Source organism: Balaenoptera borealis (genome assembly GCF_965194805.1).
Source record: "Balaenoptera borealis genome assembly, chromosome: 6".
Classification (NCBI taxonomy): domain Eukaryota; kingdom Metazoa; phylum Chordata; class Mammalia; order Artiodactyla; family Balaenopteridae; genus Balaenoptera; species Balaenoptera borealis.
Window position 1 is genome coordinate 31,602,718 of NC_138863.1, and position 21,769 is coordinate 31,624,486.

General features: G+C 37.5%; 1 protein-coding gene across 3 annotated transcripts in view; it reads left to right on the forward strand.

The window, feature by feature from the left end:
- The window catches only part of PARD3B (par-3 family cell polarity regulator beta), a 1,037,301-nt gene that overhangs the window by 840,470 nt on the left and 175,062 nt on the right, over window positions 1–21,769 (forward strand). For all 3 annotated transcript variants that reach the window (XM_082397042.1, XM_082397040.1, XM_082397041.1), the window contains one exon: window positions 6,878–7,180. In XM_082397042.1, the coding sequence (XP_082253168.1) occupies window positions 6,878–7,180 (303 nt within the window). The remainder of the gene's footprint in view (window positions 1–6,877; window positions 7,181–21,769) is intronic.

A 21,769-nucleotide genomic window follows, 5' to 3' on the forward strand; every position in this document is an offset into this window, starting at 1 on the left:
ACAATTGATTTTTTTATATCCAACTTGTATCACACAAAATTAATAATAAAAGCTATAATTCAAGAAACTTCCCTGATATAAAATTTAAAAGTATATATAAAAGTACATACTGAAAGAGTTATCAAACCGAAATGACTTTTCTAGTAATATTATTAGACTTTAAAGAAAAGCAAATAAAATAATTTGACCAGATAAGCAAAAAGAACAAGTTATTTATAAGTAATTTATGACAAATAAAATTAGACGGTCATCCAACTTTTCATCAGCAACACTTTGTCATAGAAAATAGAGGATGGAGTCACATGTTTCAAATAGTCAAGGGAAAAAAGTGAGCCAATAATTTTATATCCAGGAAAACTGGCTTTCAAATATAAAGGGTATACTGTTGTCAACTTAAGCAACACTATCCCATGAGTTCTCCCTGAGGAGTCTAGAAATGACTACATGTTCATTGACATTAAGATTGTGGTCCTTATGAGTTACTTATAGAGCCAAGATTAAATGAGAGTTGAGTAGAAGTATAGTCTGTAGCAGCTATATGCTTCAACAATGTAAATAGAGTACAACTACAAAAATGGAGGGATGAGGGGAAGAGCTTATAAAAAGAGAAGTTTAATTCTTTTTAATAATCATACCAGTGGTACTATTGGTATTGTTATTTTGAAACTATTATATGTGTAATATAAAGCACGTCATAACCATGTGATACGTAGTTCCAGCATTTTCTGTGTCTTGAGAAACAGGATTCTTAATGTGGAGGAAAGGAGATACATATATAATATAGACGTGCTTGTGATGAAGAGGGAACACATGGAGACCTTCTGGGGTATCCCACAAAAGTCGAGTTCTTGACCTCAGTAATAGTTACAAATATGTTTGCTTTATACCAGTTCTTTAATCCATAGATTTGTTTTGTATGAATTTCTGTATCTTTCTTTCATTTTATAATAAATAGTTAAACAAACAAAAAAGTTGTAATAGGATTTTCCTCACCAAAAATTTTAATATTAGGCAAACTTACATTACATAAACCTAATAGAAGTTTGCCAATAACTTTTACTCAATGTGTTACTTTGGTGGCGGAGCTGTAGGTGGATAACTCGAACCAGTGTGTCCCACCACATCAGACTTACACCCCGGCGTTAAGTAAATCATGCATATCTGTGCCCATTTGCGTGTGTCCCTCTCTCTGACTGAGTGCCTCACACCACTTCCACATCTCTTCCCTGCTCCTGGAATAAGCTCCTTCAAAGCCCAGTTCATGTGGCACTGCCTTCATGATTCTTCCTCAAAACCCTTAAGCTGAATTGACTCTTACCCTTTGTACATGCAGTATCTTTGTTTTCCCAATGAATTGTTATTACTTGTTTATATCTCCTTGATAATGAACCAGGGACTTATAATTGTTCCTTTTCTCTTTCTGGTATACAGTACAATATCAGTAACTATGAGTGAATAAATCAATCAGCCAAAATTAGCAGAAAGAAAAACATGACACTCAAGGAGCTTGTAGGCTAGTTATGGAAGCAGAATATCCAGAAATGCATCAATAAAAGACTTTTATTTTGGTTTTTTTTTTACAAAGTAGCATATAACAATTGCAGATTAATAGAGAATTTACTGGATACATAAGTAGGAGAGGAGGAGGAGAATTATTGAGGTCTATGAGGAGCTGTAAATGAGTGAGTTTAGCCTTCATTCTAGAGAGAACTAGAATTGAATAGTTGATTGGTAGAGAATGGGTACTCTAGGCCAAAGCAATTGATTTGGAAGGGACCAAATAAATGTTCAATGAATAGTAATTTGAAGAAAATTGTTATCATAACTGAGTTGATAATGGAGTCATAAGAAATCAGGTTTGGAAGACAAAGGATGCCCGCTGGTACCTGTTTAGTGTTTTGTTTTGTTTTGTTTTGTTCTGTTTCAATTTTGATTCACTACAACAGTTAGTAAGTAGTTGTAAGGGACTTTTAATATTTAAAAAAAATTTTTAAGTATCCTAAATATATATGATATAAAAATTCAAACAGTATACCTTCAATTCCACTCTCCAGAGGCAACCATTTTTGTGAATTTTTTGTGTATCCTTTCAGACATTTCCTATGCATATACAAAGATATGTACATATACATACAAATATTCACTAATATCTAGACCCATATGTATATCTTATTTCTTTTTAATATAGGAATAGCATGACCCTATTTTTAAATTGCACAATATTTAATTTCCCCTATAATGCACATATAGGCTGTATCTTATTTTTCACCATTATGATAACATGTAGTGTGCTTTTCTTTTTGATCATATCTGGGATCTTTTAGTTATAATAAAGAAATTTATTCCATTTTCATTTATTGTCATAACAGATAAATCTTATCATATTTTGTTACTCTCTTTTTTACTGCTTCCTCTGTTTTCTATTTTTTACTCTATGGTTGTGGTTTTGTTTTGTGTATTTCTCTTCTGCTGATAATTTGTTGTTTTACTGGGCTTTTTGTAATTGTATTTCATATACTATGACCCGTTTCCTGATTTATCAACTTTAAGCAGTAACTGTGGATGCCTGCTTTAAAAGGTGAGGAATGCTTTCTCCTAAATCACCTCCTTGTTAGCTTCTGATTTTCATAGTGATATTTTTATATTGTCAGAGTTTATAATATTTACACTTTTCTGTAATTATTCTTCCTACAAATGTTTAGCCTTCATTTTATATTTAAATGAATGTTTTGCTCAGCTCCACTCCTGTCATTCCCCAGCTTTGCTGGGCTGAATTCTTCGTTTAGATTCAATTCTTGGTTGGCTGCTATTCATTATTAAGTAGTTTTGCAAGATGGGTCAACAAGCATTATATTCTCTTGAGTTTGCAAATGTTTGAAAACGTTTTTCTTTTGTCTTTATTTATGTTTGAGGCCAGCCTGAATTTGCCTGGATTTTTAGATGACTTGATTTTTCTCTTGACACAATACTTAATGCTTACTACATGCAATAACCCCTAATATTTTCTCTTTTATTATATTTAATTTTCTAAACGCTTGTTATCACCCATTAAGTTAATTCCATGTTCTATGGTGTTTAATTTTTTTTTTTAGAAATCTGTACTAAAATATAGTATTAGATGACAGGGCATAGTGATCTAAGGTCACCAGCCACTTGAATTCCATGTGTTCTCTCAAAATATCTTCTTGCCTGGTCTGCTGGGTGCACTGCCCTGAGGGCTTGTTTTCTATGGCCTTCCATTTTGGGAGAGCACATCACCCTAACAAGAGATCAACCTGCTTAGTGAAGCCTCTTAAATGACTTAAGGTTTTATTTTGCTGGGTTCATGTTTATCTCTGCTCTGCTCATCCTGCACTGTCAGCTACAAAGCAGGTTCATGCTTCTTTTCTCTTCTCCTCATTTACCTCCATGAAGTTTCTTCAGGGTAGAAGGAAATTTCTCTCTCAGTGGAAATCTGTCTCTTCTAGCCCTGCCTCTCCTCCCTTCTGAGGTTGGAACCTCACAAAGATTTACCCTACAATCCCAATGTCCTACCCCTGTCTTCAAACTCTCTTTTTCTAAGTAAAAGTTTGTTGTCTGTAGTCCTCTGAACTCTTTCTCTTACTTTCAGTAAAATGCCTACCCTGCTAGAGACAAAGGTATATATCAGCTCTTGATACACTATCCCTTTTGGATTGAGTTCGAATTTCATTGCATGTTTTAAGATTATGGCTGTATTCTAATTATATTGTAGATGGAATTTTCTTCCCAATTTCTCAATTGTTCATTCATTTAGAGTTCAGGGAACAAAGTAGAATAACCATACTCTTACTCTATCATTTATCACAATCTTCTGTTAGAGATCCTTGATCCGACAGAGATATGATATAAATGCTCTTTTGAGAAAGATTATTCTAATCACCTTTTAAGGTATAGATTAAAGTGGGATATGGTGACGTGTCCAAAAAATCTTAGAATAATCTAGCCAGCACAGTCTAATAGAACCTGCTGCAGTGATGGAATTATTCTATATTTGCACTGTCCAATGTAGTAGTCCCTAGCTCATGTAGCTATTGAGTACTTGAAATGTGGTTTGTGAAACTGAGAAACTGAATTTTAAATTTTTTTAAATTGTAATTAATTCCAATTTAAATTTATATAGCATCATATGGTTAATGGCCACCATATTGGACAGTGCAGATCTAGGCAATATAAAGCCTGAACACTAAACTGTGGCTAAAGTAAATGGAAATAAAAGAGGCTATCCAAGAGGTATAATGGAAAAAAGAAATAACAATGTTTTTGTAGGGGAAGAGAGAGGGAGGAGATTTAAACAATTCAAAGGTAAGTGTGCTGGAGAGAATGAGGAAGCTGGTGGTACCATCCAATCAAAAGGGGATATTATCCAGGGCTATTTTGAAAAATAGATATTTTAACAGGTTGAGTTCCCAGTGGTAAGGAGACATCCACGTGGAAATGACTATATAAACAATTAGAATTCTCACACTGAATTGGAACAGAGGGAGGTCAGAACAACCAAAAAAAAATCTATTTCCTTGACATTTCTCTCTTGAGAGAGTCTTCTCTGCTTCCATACACCCCTTTTCAGAGATTGCCTTGTCCTCCCCCACGCAGAGAGATCCTGATATATGGCATAATAATGACGGTTCACAGAAATTACTATTTCACCTACTGAGTGATTAATATGAAATTAGTTACTGAAACACTCAGTGGCGCAGAGAGGAGAAATTTGATTTTGTTTTAGAAAGGAAAAATACAAGGTAAAATATTGCTTTGCATATATGGAGTAACTTTTCATCTGAGAATCTTTACATACTCAGCAAGCTTAATTAATGAGAAAACCTCTAAAAAAGAGAAATGATGAAATAAGGAACACAGATTCTAGTGTTCTATTTCTGTGATTTTTAAAAGTCAAGCTTGGTGGTTTCCTCTTTCATTAATGCACAAGTGTAGCCCCGTGTGGCAGCCATGAGATGTTCATCTTTCTGCTGAGTGATTTCTCTAGAAGGCATCCCACTTAGGAGGAATAGTAACCACACAAAATCCCGCCCCCTAACTTTATTGATGTCCTGTGCTCTATTTGCAATGGAAATCCATCCATATCATCACAGTGCAGCAAGCATCCTCCAATAATCCAGTCGGCATCGTCCCTGGAACGATTGTTTTGTTGCAGAATGGAGCAGGTTATCTTCTTCATCAAAAATTATTCAAAACAAACATCCATGAATCTGGAACTAACATGCATTGAAAGAGGACAGGCAGAGCCTCTTAACGGGTACCCTACTGTGTAATCTTCCTTTCATCTTCATTCAAAATCCCTTGGAGATTCAAGCTCCCCTTTGCACAGAATATAAATTCTTCTCATTACTTATGTGTAGGGTACATGATTTGACCTAGTCAAAAGAGATATGCAATAATGTATCCTGGCATTTATTTTCATCTGTTGTGACTTGAAGATACTGTTTTTTTGGTCCTATACCTTCTTCTTCATCTTTTTATTTTTCCTTCCTCCTCTCTACTCAAAGGGGAAAAAAAGCCATTCTGCCAAAAGGGAAAAGACCTTGAAAAATCATGGCTTTTACAGATTTTTACAAAGAGTTTGATGTTCTGTAAAATAAAACTAGCTGCCATGTGCAAAAATAGCTGTTTTTATTTGAAGAGGAAAAGATACTGAGAGAATTCAGTTTCTGTTTTTTCACTCATCCAGGCCTTCGATATACATTTCCAGGCATATATAGATCTTTCACTTCTAGCCCACGGTCCTCTCATATTCTCTGAGCCTAGTTCTTCAGATTTATCCCCATCCTTTCTTGAGTCTTTCTTTCACCACCTGAGCCAGCATCGTCTTATTTTTCTCCTCCTGTACACAATGTACCTTGTTTGCCCGGTGATGTGAAGTTACATTCTTTCCTCATTAGTGGAGAACACCTCCTGACACCATCGAATCACCATCGTCCAATAAGATGCCACAGTGACCTTTCCATTTTAACATGTAACTGGGAATTTAGGAGATCTGGCCTAACACTTTCCAGACTAAATGAAAAATTCTCAAATTCAGTTGGATTTGGAATCCACCTAAGTATATTTTTCTGCTCCCATTCCCAGTAGTCTACACAGTAAGTACACTGATTAGCAGTAGCATTTTGTAATATCACTAAAGGCTTTAGAGCTGTGGAGTTCTGCCAGTAATGGTGTTTAATTCACTTATATGCGCCAATTCGTCTCTGTCAGGAGCCTATTAATTTCTTCACTATTTTACTCTGTCTATAGCCCCTGTATAATGAAACACAATGATCCCCATTTGTGTAACCAAAAAACTTAGAGTCTCTCATAAATTATCTCTGATCCCACTGCTTTTAGTGACCAGAAAGCCTCTGTATTTCTTTTTCATATTTAAATCAATTTTTGCAAGCTCTTTTCTTTAGAAGAATACACTAGAACTCAAAGTCACCAAATGATAAAATCACAGACAAAGTATAAGATCCTGATGGGCTCTTTAACATGCATCCCTGTCCCAAGTCAGACTTCTTTAATATTACATCAAAGATGGCCTATTCCCATGAGCACAGCCCATTTATAGGGAGGAAATGTTACTGAAAATCAGCCTCTGACTCTGCAATCAGCCCAGTCATCAGTGGGCAGGATGTTAAAATACCTATAGCATTGCTATAAAAGTAAAGACCCTGTAACAAATAAAGGTCAGAGATATAAAATTAATCCTGTGGAATCTGCTGTTGGCATTTCTGCGTGGTGTGATCTTGAGTATCCAGGAAAGTGACAGTTAAGTGACTGACTAGGAGGAATTAACATAGATTCAGGAGAGTCTCTCAATGTATCAGCATATAAACTCACATACATCTTGTTCTGCATTTTTCAGGATTGGGGCAAAACATCAGGAGCTAAGGGAAAAGCAAGCAAGAGGTCTTATTGATTATGCTGCTGGTGCAATTGGATCACTGCATGATATGGACGATGATGAAATGGACCCCAACTATGCCAGAGTAAACCACTTCCGGGAACCATGTGCATCAGCAAATGTCTATAGGTCTCCATCTCCCCCTCGGACTGGACCACTGGGGTACCCTCGGGATGGCCGTCCACTGTCTCCAGAGAGAGACCACTTAGAGGGTCTCTATGCCAAGGTCATCAAGCCATACCATCCACCAGTGCCAGTTGACAGGTAATATAACTTATTGAAAGATGAATGTAGTTTTAATTCAGTAAGTTTCAAATCATCTCTACTGCTGAAGCAGATAAAACTATATCCTTCAATCTATTAAAACTGAAATGACATAGTACCCTTGACAAGTGCTATGCTTTGACCTACCCGTAAGGTATCAGCCATCAAAAATAAAACAATTGACAGTTCTAAGGTGGCATGAATGAATCGTAGTAGTTGAGTTCATGAGGCAACAGGGAGCAATTTTTGAAGGAATATTGTAACAGAGAACTAGTGATAAAACTCTGAAGGAACATTGTCCTTTCTCCTAAGAGCCCTACTATATAAGACTTATTCAAGAAGATGGCATGACACTTGGAGGTGAAGAGTCAGAGAAGAGAGTGGTGACTTCTAAGTGGGTGTGATTATAGATAGCCTCAGAATTGCAGAAGACTTTGCAAAGATTGGGATTTTCTACTGAAGGCATATGTGATCCTGCATAGATATTCATGGGTGATCAGAGGTAGAAAGGAGATAATCTTGGCAATAGGAGTTTGATGAAGTAGAGAAAGATAAGAGGTGACAAGGCCAAGGATCTTTAGGTTTTGCAGCTGAGGAAAGAGATAATAGGACCATCTGTCAGTACAATTGAAGTAGGTAGGGAAGAAGATGATTCCAACCCCACCTCCTGCCAAAAGCAAAATGCCTTATCCCTTGAAAGGCTGGTATAAGAGAGTGTTAGTCAATATATATTGTTAGGTGACCCTTGGAATTACACACAGAAGGAATGAGTTGACTGACCTTGGTTTAATCTGCTGTAACTTGAAGTCTGGAGGGAGGAGGTGAGGGGGGAAGGGTGGCAGGCACAAAGAGCTCTCATTCCAGCTGAAAAAAAGACTTGTTTTCCAGATTCCTTTTGGTCCTGACAACCACCTACTCCCAATTAGTAACCAGCGTTTGTGTGATAGCGTGATATATCGTATATGTTTACCGTTTACATTTCCCCAGCTGGGTGATATTATGCACTTTCAATTAGGTTGGGGAGAGGAAGGAAAATCATGGCGTTTTTATGCAGACTGTGAAGTGCAGCTTCACAAGACTGATTACCTTTCAGAGCCTTTCCAATAACCAAGTGGGAAGGAAGGAGCAATTTTTAATCCTTACTGTCAAGCCTCCAGGTTGATAGTATTAAAGAAAGATGGTCAAGTTTTTCTTTGGGATAAAATGAAAATATAAATTCCTGTGACTGTGTGAGACAGCCATAACAAAACTGTTAATTCAGAGGACTGATTAAAAGCTGGCCTTTTTCTCCCAAGCCTTTATAAAGGGTTGAATTTTTATCACGTAAATAATGATACCAGGCATGAGTCTCTTCTGGCCCAGAAGACAGCCAATCTTCCCTTCTCTAAATCAGATAGGTCTTCATAGTAAACCCCTTGGCAAGTGCCCTCTGCTAGAATCCCAGTGCAGAACTGTTTCTAGAAACCTCCAAAGCCAATATTTCCGATTCTAATTCCATGAAAATAAATAATAAGCATTCTGTTTAAAAATGTCCACTACTCAAATGCATGTGGAGAATTCTGTGTTAAGCCACACTGAACAGGTTTTCTTACTTCTTTCTTCTTATCCCCAATGGCTAATGTGCATTGAAAGTCTCTAAGAGGAGCATACAACAGTCAATGCTATCACTCCCCAATTTTCTGTCACCTAAGGCTTATTTTTTTTTGTCAAACATTATGATTGTTCTTTGGAACACTAGAAGACTCTATCCTGAAGCTAATTTTCACCCACATAGATTTGACCTGGACAGAAATTTCTTAGGATAATTGTAACTGTAGCCACTATAGAATGATATCAGGAAAAAAAAAATGTTATTTACTGCCCAGCCCAGACATGTATAAGCAATATTCTTTCCTTTGGCTCTGACCTCTTTGTATTAATAAATGATCTAAAGTTCCTTCAGTGGAGTTTTAGACAGTTGTCATATTTTTGGATAACAGATCAAAGTGTAACTCCTTATACTCAAAATTATCTTTATTCTGCTCTTATCTTTTTTTAAAATTTTATTATTATTATTATTTTTTAACATCTTTATTGGAGTATAATTGCTTTACAATGGTGTGTTAGTTTCTGCTTTATAACAAAGTGAATCAGTTATACATATACATATGTTCCCATATCTCTTCCCTCTTGCATCTCCCTCCCTCCCTCCCTCCCTATCCCACCCCTCTAGGTGGTCACAAAGCACCGAGCTGATCTCCCTCTGCTCTTATCTTTAATCGTATTTAAAAATTGTCTTAAGCAGTTTTTGTCTTGGCACATAATAAGCCTTCAATAATGTTAGCTATCATCATCATCATCATCATCATCATCATTATCATTACTGGTTTTTATCAGTGAGGTTCTGAACTTTCCAACATGCCTGGGTCCAGGTGAGTCTAAGCGAGTTGCTGTGGCAGCATCCCGAACAGTGCCCATAAGCAGGAACTCTGAGCTCTAACCCTACCTTATTTACAGTTAGAGGCCTGTCATTCTTTCAGTCATCTGTACAGACTTTGACTCACTCAGTAAGTGTTCATTTGGCACCTACTGTGTTCTAGCCTCTGTTGTAAGCTCTAGGGATGATACAAAGATGACTCTGATATGGTCCCATTCCAGAGGAAGTCATATTCTAGGGAGGAGGGAATCAACACATGTAAAAATAGATAATTGCAATTTAATGTAAACAGAAGAAAAAGAAGCTTTTCTTTTCTAACTCTGCTGCTCACAAAAGGTCTCCAAAAGGAAATGATATTTGAACTGGCTCTGGAAGGATTCATAAGAACTGACCAGATACAGTAGAAAAATTGTTTTCCTTACAGACTAATTAGCATGCACAGGGGTGAAGTGGCCGGAAAGAGCATGGCACATTAGGAAAGCTCAGAAGCACCCAGAACATGGAGAGTGGATGGGAAGGAAAGTGAGAGGAGATGAGGCTGGAAAGCAGATTGGAGCCAAACTGTGAATGAATAGGTTCCATCCTATACTCACCCTTATTAATTGGTAGTAGCTGTCTGCAAATCTGTGTTAAGAAGGGTTCTGATCAGGGTCCCAGAGGTTGGGGATGAAAGGAGAGATGAACGGGTGAAATACAAAGAATTCCTAGGGCAGTGAAAATACTCTGTATGATATTATAAAGATGGATACATGTCATTATACATTTGTCTAAACTCATAGAATGTACAACACCAAGAGTGAACCATAATGTAAACTACAGACTTTGGGTAATAATGATGTGTCAGTGCAGGTTCACAGTTTTAGCAAATGTACCACCCTGGCAGGGCATGTTATTAAGGAGGGAGGCTATGCATGTGTGGGTGCAGAGGGTATATGAGAAATCTCTGTACCTTCCCCTCAATTCTGCTGTGAACTTAAAACTGCTCTAAAAAAATAAAATCTTAATTAAAAAAGAAAGAAAGAAAGAAAGGAAAGAAAGAAAGAAAGAAAGAAAAGAAAAGAAAAGAAAGAAAGAAAGAAAGAAAGAAAGAAAGAAAGAAAGAAAGAAAGAAAGAAAGAAAAAGAAAGAAAGAAAGAAAAAGAAAGAAAGAAAGAAAGAAGGGTTCTGAAGTTATGCTTGAATAGTTGTGTCTGCCCTGGGCTCCAGAAGGATGAGCAGTAGTGTGTGTGCAGTGGGTGATCCTGTGCACAATGGGAGCCACCAAAATGCCGTAATTAGGTAATGAACTGATAGATCTGTATTTGGGGAGAATAGCTCTGCCAGCTTGATGGCAGACAAAAAGGAAGATGGTTAGATGGTGAGATAAATTAAGATATGATTAGAGTAGTGAAGGATGGCAAGGGCCTGGGATAAGAGAGTGGCACTGGAGACAGGAGAAAATAAGAAAGAGCCAAAAACCTTAGCTTAAAACTAGGAGAAAGATGTTTAGCAGAGACCACAGAGGTAAGATTTTCAAATGCTTCAGAGAGGTCATTAGAATGAGGACTAAAAAGAGGATTTGGGATGTGGCCACTAAGAGGTTATTATTTAATTTAGAGAGAACAGTGTCAATAGCCAGACAGGAGGAGAGGGAAAATTACAATAAGAGAGTTGATTAGGAAGTGAGAACTGAGTGAGCATGGTGGTAAAGAGAGAGAAGAGTAGTTGTAAGATGGGAAGGCTTGCAACCTTGAAATTCTTTACATGACAGTATTTCAGAGCTAACAAGAGAATTCAGAGACCATCCACAATAGCCTTCTCTTATTATCATTGCAGAAACTGAGGCCCAGAGAAACTGGGTAACTTGCCCAAGATAGCACAGCATGGAGTCAAGACTTTATTTATTTAGTGTCTACTAAGTGTCAGGACCTGAGTTCAGTACTGGGTCCATCAGGAAACAAGGAGGAAGACGGGGACCTTCTTCTCCATATGGAGCTTGCTGTCCACTGGATGCTACAAATGTAAACATGCAATGAGAACACAGTGTGAAAAGTGCTCCTGTAAGGGAAGCATGGGGTGACTGCTGAGTTTGGGGTTGCTGGCTTGGAGGCACAGGGAACAGTGTGGGCGAAAGCCAGGAGGTGAGAGGAAGCACGCTGTGTTAGAGGAACCAGAGGAAACACGATAAAATAGAAAATAGAAACCGGAGTGAGAGGAGTAATGACGAGAGATAAGACACGAGGGTCAGAGAGCTGGGCAAAAGGCAGATGACAGAGCCTGGTGGGCCTCCGTGAGGAGTCTGGACCCCATCCTGAGAGGTAGGACAGGGCTCACAGAGGGTTGAACTGTGAGACTTAGTCCTGGAATTAAACCCCGCCTAGGCAGTTGACCCTCACCTCCTCATCTGCAAAAGGAAGGTTATATTGACAGCCTCACATGTAGTGATGCTTAAGTACGATTTTACTTTTTGCATTTTGGGGGTATCTATATAAAGTATACCTCTATTTGTTCATATATCTCTGTGTCCAAGGAACATGTCATATTGTGTGGTTCACAGAGGCTTCTGAATAGGGGCAGCTTCTGCCTCTTACCTCCCTGCTTCTCAAGGGTTGACCCTGAATGCTCAGCCCTTCTGAGAAACACTTGGCTTATAAAGGATTCATCTTTGCAAGATGGTGGTTAAAAAAATCCCTACCACCATGACGGATTCAAAAGACTGCATTTGCCCGGGACTGTTTCTCCCAGGATTTGAACAGAGCATGGGTTAAGTCCCGTCCCCAAAGCCTGGCAGCTACTTAGGGTTTATAATGCATTAGGCTCCCTCCGCAATGCCAGCATTTAAAGGCTCCTACAGTATATGACCATTACAGCTTTATGTCTGGGTGAGGATACAGTAGTCCCAAGTAGGGGCAATGGAAAGTGTGTGTGGCCCTTGACGCAGTTGAGGTTCTGCGTTACTCCACGGGGTTATCTGAAATTCTTTACTAGAGTTAGCCAGATGTGTTGAACCACGCACCCCATTAGTGAAAATGCTTTTGGGTGTTAACTCCCCAAAATATGTGTATTTGTTTCTAAGTGATACTCACTTATTTACCTTACTAATATATGCATTGTAGAATACACACCAAATATAGAAATTAATAAAAAAATGAGATTTTGTTTTAAACATAAGTAATAGTTCTAATGTGTTCTTCCTCCTCTCAAACGGGGTGCACACAGCTCATTTTGGAGATGATTGGTCTCAAGTTCAGGCTCCATGGGGATAGGGACCTTGCCTGCTTTGGCTCACCATTATCTCTACAATTCCCAGAACAGTCTACACTCAATGAATAATTTTTGCCCCAAGTAACATTTACCATAGATCGTGGATCAACCTACCTGGACACAGAATCTAAACCTCATTATTAGCCCTTCAGATATTTGAAGTGGCTGCTATGACCACCTTCATTAACAAACATTTATTGAACTCCAACATGAGGCAGGCTCTGTGCTCAGAGCTGGCTTTACAAGGATGAAGAAAACAAATACATAACCTTGAGAAGTATAATCATTTCTTCAGTAGAAACTCCTCTAGCTATCTTAGCCATGTCTTATGTTATAATCCACATCTTTAGCCTTCTTGGTAGCTGTATTCTGAGTACACTCAAGTCTACTGAGTTTATGACTGCCCTCTGTAGAGCGTGCCATGCAGAACTGGATTCTGTGTTTCAGATATGGTCAGAAAAGCACAGAAATCGATGGGACTCTTGCATCCTTTGGTCTTAATTCTTTACACTTGTTAATGTGGCCTAATTAACAAGGCAACTAATCAGCTGTCATTGTTGGCTCACATTGCACCAACTTAAATATGTGCTTGTTAGGTTTGGCCAATTGTTATAGCCAATAAAGATATTTTAAAGTATTGATTTTTGTCCTCCAATATATTAGCTATCCTTCCTAGCTTTATACCATCCTCATATTTAATCATTGTGGACTCGTATATGTTATTGATAAGATCATTGGTCAATGTCAAGTACAATCCCTGCAACTCATCACTCGAGACCTCCATCAATCGATACTCCTTCAGATGTTAAGTTAGCTATTAATCCAGCCTACTGTTTATCTGGTGTGCATTTTCGGTCCATCCATGAACGTCGTGGAAGACTGTTAAAAACCATAACTCATTAGATGTCCCTAAGCTTGTCATCAGAACTAATGTTATCTTCCTACCATGTTACTTGAATGTCCATTTGGTTCAGAGTTGGGCTGAACAGTTGTCCACAGAATGGACTAGCCAAATTTCTAGGGGCCTCAGAAGAGCTGTCAATAGCAACAGTGTGTTCAGTCAGACCCTGTTTGGCTGTAAACAATAGAAAACCCAACTGATATACTTGTCTCAACCTTCAAGGAAAGTAGGTGGCCCTGGCCCTCATAAAGTGGCCTCTTTTCATTTCTTTTCCTCTACTTTCCCCCAGCGGCTAGGCCTTTTTCTCATGTTGCCTCATGATTCTCAGATGACTACTGCAGCTCCAGACTTTGTGTCCACTCTCCAAGAAGAAAGTAGGAAAAAAGTGCAAATGGCCAATGAAATGTGCCAGTCAAGTTCATCTCTTTGAAAAGATTTCCCAGGAGACCCCAACAACTTCTCATTGGCAAAACCTATAAGTCTCCTGTAGTTACAAGACGGTACTGAGAAATAGTGTTTCATCTTTCCAGTAAGTAAAGACAAGGGAGAAAGGAGTTCTAATGGCTTTTAGGGAATCACTCCATGGAATCCACCACAGATTACCTCTAGATGATATCTCTTCTTTTGTTTTTTAATTCCATTTCATAATGCAAAAATTATAGATGGATGCTACAATGTATTGATGTTCAATATATTGTTGTGGGAGGCAATTCTTATTATGTAGACCCTCTTTTATAGCTAAGACCCAAATATTTCAGTCTGAATAACTTCTAATATCACTGAAGTAAAGCAAGTGGGGAACATGTATTCTTAGTTTTCTGGAAAACTGAAAACATACTGAAAAAGTATGTTTGGGGGAAATTCAAAGATAAGGATGATGAAGGATAAGAAAAGTGTTAACAGGAAAGCTTCATGGCCAGCTGTGAACATCTCTTGTGCTCCTGGGGCAATGCGGGATCATTGATGTCTCTTTCCCAAACAGTTGCTTGATTTCAGAGGTCTAATATTTCAGTGAGTCACAGCTTTGTCATGCACGGTTCATGCCTCTGTTGGTGTTTATCCCCAATCTCTTTCTCTAGTGATTTTTCCTGTTAATTTTACTTTCATTTAACAGCTTTTTTGCTCTCACTTCTGATTCACAACTTTGTGAGGCTGTGTGTAGGGATTTGAACAGTGAATACAGTAGATTACTTGGAGATGTGTCTTTTAGTTTCTACAAACAGAGCCAAAGTACTCTTGGTTCAGTTTGGGAATCCCAGTGATAAATGCCATATCCATAGAGAGTTAAAATTCATCAGTTGAACAAAGCAATCAGATTTTTTTTCTTAGAACATATTACCATCAATTTTTAAGTGACTTTTAAAGAATAATGAGAAATCTCTTAATGAAAGAATCTCTATGACCAGATAAGTGCTAATAGTAACTGATATACCATTAACTCTACTTTCCTCCATCCCCTCTCTTTAAAACTTGATGTTCTCATTAGCTTTTTTTTCCATCTTCTGAGACCCCTACTCTTGGGACTCTACTAGACTTATGTTTGCCTAAGTTGAGAGTTTCCAGGGGTGACAAATGTAGACACCCTTCTCCTTTATTATGCATGAGCTAGGCAAGGATGTTTGGCACTCAGTGACCATCCATTTCCAAGACCTCCACCCCTATGCCATCCCCAGTCACTGGTAGTAAGTGAGCACATCTGAGGAATGCTTGCCAAAGAATTACTCTGATTTCTTAAAGCTGTCATCTAAGCACTGACTTGACTGTTTTTCAAACAAATGTCCTGATCCTGAGGATATATTCATCTAACTTACCCTGTTTACTAAGAGAGGTAGGAGGGAATACACAGAATTATTTAGACATCATAGATAGCACAGAACAGAACCAAATACAGAGTCTTCTGCCCTCTAGGGGGATGCAGCTGATATATTGGAATAGTAATGGTGATATGCTATGAGAAGGTTAAGCCAAAGAAGCTATAGGAGCACAAGAGAAGGGCACTGAATGCAGATCTGGGTGGCCAAAGAAGACCTCCTTGGAATCTATATTGTGACCTAAAGAACAAGTAGAAATTAATCAGGCAGGCAGAAGAGCATGACAAAGGCCCAAAGAGAAAACATGGTACACTTAGAGAACTGCATATATCAGAAGAGCTAGAGTGCGGTATGTAAATTGGGGCCAGCTAGAGGAAAAAGATGAAGGTGAACACAGGCCATATTGTTAAAGGCCATATAATCTGAGATAAAGCATTTAGACTCAAGAGCAACAAGGAACCCTTGACATGGAGGTAGCTTGTTCAGATTTATGCTTCGGAAAGTAACAGAAATTCTGTAGAGTAGGTATCTATTTCACAAGTGTGAAACTAGCAGCTCAGAGAAATTAAGAAACTTACCTATAGTAACATAGGTAATAACGTTGGCAGAGCCAGGATCCCAGCCCAGGTCTGAGTCCAAAATCCATGCATGAGCTTCCAGCTATGCTAGGGATTTTCAAACTGCAGGCTGTAACCTTGAAATCCATTTAGTGGGATCAACCAACATTTTTTTTAAGAAAATAGGATTGACAAGAATAGAAAAGATCATTGCATAGATTGTAATAAGTGTAAGAATTATTTCATTATTTCTTTAAATTATATATGTATGTAAAATGTATATACATATATGCATATGTATACAGAGTATACAGGGTATGTGAGTGAATACTGGGATATGATGCAAAATGCATTTATCACTGTAGATTGCAGTTTACAATGTTGGAATCCACTAAATGTGCAAAGAGCATGCATGTTGCTCCTCACCTGCCAGACACCCTGCCCTCCCTCTCTCCCTCATTCATTCATTCATTCATTCATTCATTCCATTAAAAAATATTAGATGTCTGTTAGGTGCAAAGCATCCTACTCAAAGCTATAGAGGTACAAAGAAGTATCAGAAGCCTTAGGCTTTGACCTACTTCTCTGTAGTGGTGCTAGATTTGTGTTGATCTACCACACTTACTCCAAGCCTCTTGTGACCTGAGGTTTGCATTACTCTATTAGGTGAAGCCACATACCTTTTCATTACACAATCTTTGCTGATACTAGAGACAGATTCCAAAGTACCCTCTTCATAATTTCTGTATTTAATGCAATGTGTAATCAAGAATAAGCCATTGTTAGCTCAGTTGCTTTCCTGTGTTTATCCTTTCAAACAATAAATAATCAGTGGGATGAGAAAGGGCAGTAAAAGATAGTTTTAATGTCAGTACTCATAAGTGTCCAACATCTTAAAGAGATGTTTTAATATTTATACACTGCAGAATACTCTCCCCTCTGGAGAGGTGACTGGGAATTGATATGAACCCAGACAGAAATAGAGTTCAAGAGCCATTGTTTTGCACAGACTTTCAATCAAGGCTGAGTAGCACTCTGGATTCCCTCAAACTTGGCTATTACTCAGCCTCTGGCTTTCCTCTGAGCACAAGGCTAGGAGGGATATTCGCTTCAGTGCAGACACAGTGGATTTTCTATGTCAAGGTCAGTAGCTGGACTGGGCGCAAGCCATGCCCATCCTTAGAGCAAAGCCTGGCTGGGTATCCTTATACAACTCCTTCTTATTTTTCTTTCTGGCTTAGTATCCTCATCTATAAAATGAGCATAATCGTAGTACCTACCTAAGACTGTTGTTACAAGAATTTAACTGAGTTTATGCATGAAAACAAACAAACAAAAAAAACAGCATCCAGCAGTTAATAAGCACCATTAAAGTTTAAGCTAATATTATATATGCTGTTATCTGGGCATTTACACCATTCTGCAATTAAGAGTACTATTAATCTCCTAGGAGTGAATTAAAGTTGGGTGGAGAGTTCCAAAATGTTCTTACTTCTCCATTTAGTAAATTTTTTTTCAGTTTGGATGAACAGTTCTTGCCAACATGACCTCATGTATTTTTGTTTGCTTCTTTCATAACCATATACTTATAGTTATTATATATAGCCATGTTTATACATAATTATAATTACTTCTTAACTCTTTATTTTGAACTTTTTATAAAGTCACAGGAAATTGAAATATAGTGTAGAGAAATCTCTTGTACACTTCACCCAGTTTTCTCCAGTGGCTGCATCTTACATAATTATAATACAATATGAAAATCAAGAATTTGATTTTGGTACAATGTGTATGTAGTTCTATGCCATTTTATCACACATCTAACCACTTCTGCAATCAAGATGTGGAACTAATTCATCAACACAAAGCTGTCCTTCCTGCTACCCTTTTACAGTTATACACCCTCTTCCTTCCACCATCCCCAACCCCTGGCAATCATTAATCTGTTTCACATCTCTATAATTCTGTCACTTCTAGAATACTGCATAAATGGAATCACATAAATGGGGAAGTTTGTGACCTTTTGAGGTTGGCTTTTTTCACACAATATAATGCCCTTGTGATCCATCTGAGTTGTTGTGGGTATCAGTAGTTCATTCCTTTTATTGCTGAGTAGTAGTCTGTGGTATGGACGTACCACAGTTAGTTTAATCATTCACCTATTGAGGGACATTTTAGTTATTTCCAGCTTGGTAACAGAGCTGCTATGAATAGTCACCAATAGATTTTTGTGTGAACATTAAGTTTTATTTCTTTCTTTCCTATCTGTAAGTTTCTAACTTTATTTCCTTATCCTGTCTTATTACAATAGCTAGAACTTCCAGTTCTATGTTGAACAGCAATCACAAGAGTGAACTCCTTGACTTGTTCCTGACCTTAGGGGGAAAGCATTCAGTCTTTCAACATTAAGTATCATGTTAGCTTGGTTTTTTGTAGATGTCTTTATCAAGTTGAGGAAGTTCTCCTTAATTTTTAGTTTTCTGAGTTTTTTTTTTTTAATCATAAATGGGTATTGAGTTTTGCCTAATGTTTTTCTGTTTCAACTGATATGATCTTGTGATTTTCTTCTCTAGCATGTTAATATGTTGGATTACATTTATTACTTTTCAAAAACAGAACCACCTTGCCTCCTGGAGTAAAACGCATTTGGTCATGGTATATAATTCTTTTCACATATTACTGAATTTTATTTGCTAAAATTTCTGTACGAATTTTTGCATCTATATTCATGAGGGATATTGGTCTGTAGTTTTGGAGTGTTTTTGTACTCTCCTTGGGTTTGGTATCAGGGTAATACTGGCTTCATTGAATGGGTAGGAAAGTGTTACCTCCTTTTCTTTTTCTGGAAGAAATTGTATAGAAATGATGTTAATTCTTCTTTAAACATTTGGTAGCATTCTCCAGAAAAACCATCTGGGCCTAGAGATTTTGGGGAGGTGTTTTTTCGTTTGTTTTTTAAATATTTATTTATGTTTGGCTGTGTTGGGTCTTCGTTCCTGTGGGAGGACTCCCTCTAGCTGCGGCGAGCAGGGGCCACTCCCCATTGCGGTGCGCGGGCCTCCCACTATCGCGGCCCCCCCCCCCCCCCCACTGTGGAGCACAGGCTCCAGACGCGCAGGCTCAGCAGCTGTGGTTCACGGGTCTAGTTGCTCCACGGCATGTGGGATCCTCGCAGACCAGGGCTTGAACCCACGTCCCCTGCACTGGCAGGCAGACTCTCAACCACTGTGCCACCAGGGAAGCCCTTGGGGAGGTTTGTAATGAGGAGTTCAGTGTCCTTAATAATTATAAGGCTGTTCAAATTATATTATGTGAGTTTTTATAATTTTTACTTTTCTAGGAGTTGGTCTGTTTCATCTACGTTGTCAAATTTATGTGTATGGAGTTGTTTATAGTATTCTTTTATTATTCTATTGGTGGTATATTCCCTTACTGAACTATGGAGTCTAGTAACATCCTCTGTTTCATTCCTGATTTTAGTAATTTGTTTCTTTTCTCTTTTTTCTTTGTCAGTCTCATTGGAGGTTTGTTAATTTTACTGATCTTTTTTAAGAACCAGCTATTTTATTTTATTAATTTTCTCTATTAATTTTCTGTTTCAAATTTCACTGATTTATGTTCTTCATTATATCCATTTTTCTGCTTCCTTTTTTTTGTTTTCTTTTTTCTCTTTTCCCTAATTTTTTGCAGTGGGATCTTAGATTACTTATTTGAGACTTTTTTTCTTTTCTAGTGCAAGCATTTAATGCTATAAAATTCCCTCTCAGCACTGCTTTAGCTGTATCTTATAAATTTTGATATATTGCATTTTCATTCTCATTCAGTTCATTGTATTTTTTTATTTCCCTTGAGACTTTCTCTTTGACCCATGGATTATTTAGAAGTGCATTGTTTAGTTTCCAACTGTTAGGAGACTTTCCTATTATCTTTCCGTTCTTGATTTCTACTTTTACTTCATGTGATCAGAGAACAAACTCTGTAGATTTTTTACTTTCTGTTTTAAAGTTAAAATATCCTCATGTGATTGTGGATTTATCTACTTCTTCTTTTAGTCTTCTCAATTTTTGCTTTATGCACTTTGAAGTTTGTTATTAGATGCATGCAAATTTAGGATTGTCATATATTCGTGAAGGATTGACCCATATATTATTATGACTCATCTCATTTTATTTCTAGTAATTACTACTGCTTTAAAGTCTACTTTGTCTGATATTGATATAGTTATATCACCTTTCTCTTGCTCAGTTTTTGCTTAGTATATCTTTTTCATTCTTTTACTTTCAATATTTCTGGATCCTTATATTTAAAGTGTGTCTTTTGTAAGAGGCATATAGTTAGCCTTGGTTTTGTTTTCATATCCAGTCAGGTAATATCTGTATTTTAATTGTAGTATTTATGCTGCTTACATTTAATGATTCTGCATATATAATTTGATTTAAGTTTCTATTTCACTCTTCATTTTCTACTTGTTCCACCTATTCTATGTTTATTCTTCTCTGTTTTCTTGCCTTTTTCAAGATCATTAATCAAGCATTTTGTGTGATTCAGTTTTTCCCTTGAGTCTGAGTTTGTTATACATTTTTATTTATTAATTTATTTAATTTATTTATTTTTGGCTACATTGGGTCTTCATTGCTGCATGCAGGCTTTGTCTAGTGGTGAGCAGGAGCTACTCTTCATTGCAGTGCGCGGGCTTCTCATTGCAGTAGCTTCTCTTGTTGCAGAGCACGGGCTCTAGGCATTCGGGCTTCAGCAGTTGTGGCACATGGGCTCAGTAGCGGCTCGTGGGCTCTAGAGTGCATGCTCAGTAGTTGTGGCACACGGGCTTAGTTGCTCTGTTGCATGTGGGGTCTTCCCAGACCAGGGCTTGAACCCGTGTCCCCTACACTGGCAGGTGGATTCTTAACCACTGTGCCACCAGGGAAGCCCTGTTATACATTCTTTCACTCTTCTTTTATTACCTTTAGTACTCAAGAGATGATAACACGCATTCTTGATTTATTGTAGTGTAAGATAAATTAGTACTTTTATCATTTCTTGAACAATGTATGGACGTTGGAACACTTTAACCACATTTAGCCCACCTACTTTTTAGGCTATGCTTTCATGTATTTTAAATCTACCTATCTTTTGAACCCTGCAATACAATGTAATTATTATTTTATATGATAACTATTCATTTATTTTAACTATTTTTATTTCTCCTTGTTTCTCTCTGAATATCTTTGCTTCCATCCTGGGATATTATTCCTTTTTCCCTTTATAACTTACTATGGTATTTCTTGTAATGTGGCAAAGCCTCTCAGTTTTTGTTTGTTTTAAAATATTTTTATTTCATATTCATTTTTAAGGATAGTTTCTTTGGGTATGTAGTTATCAGGGGTTTTTTGTTTGTTTGCCTGTTAACGTTTTAAAGGTATCATTCCAGTATTTCTGGCTTCCAATGTTTTCATCGAAGTCTGTTGTCAGACTGCTGTTACTCCTTTGAAAATGATGTATTTTTTGTCTTTGATTTATTTAAAAGTTTTCTGTCTTTGGTTTTTCAGCAGTTTTACTATGGTGTGTGTGTGTGTGTGTGTGTGTGTGTGTGTGTGCGTGCGTGTGTATGTGTGTGTGGTGTTGTGTTTAAACAGGGTTAGGATTTGTAGAGCTTCCTAAATC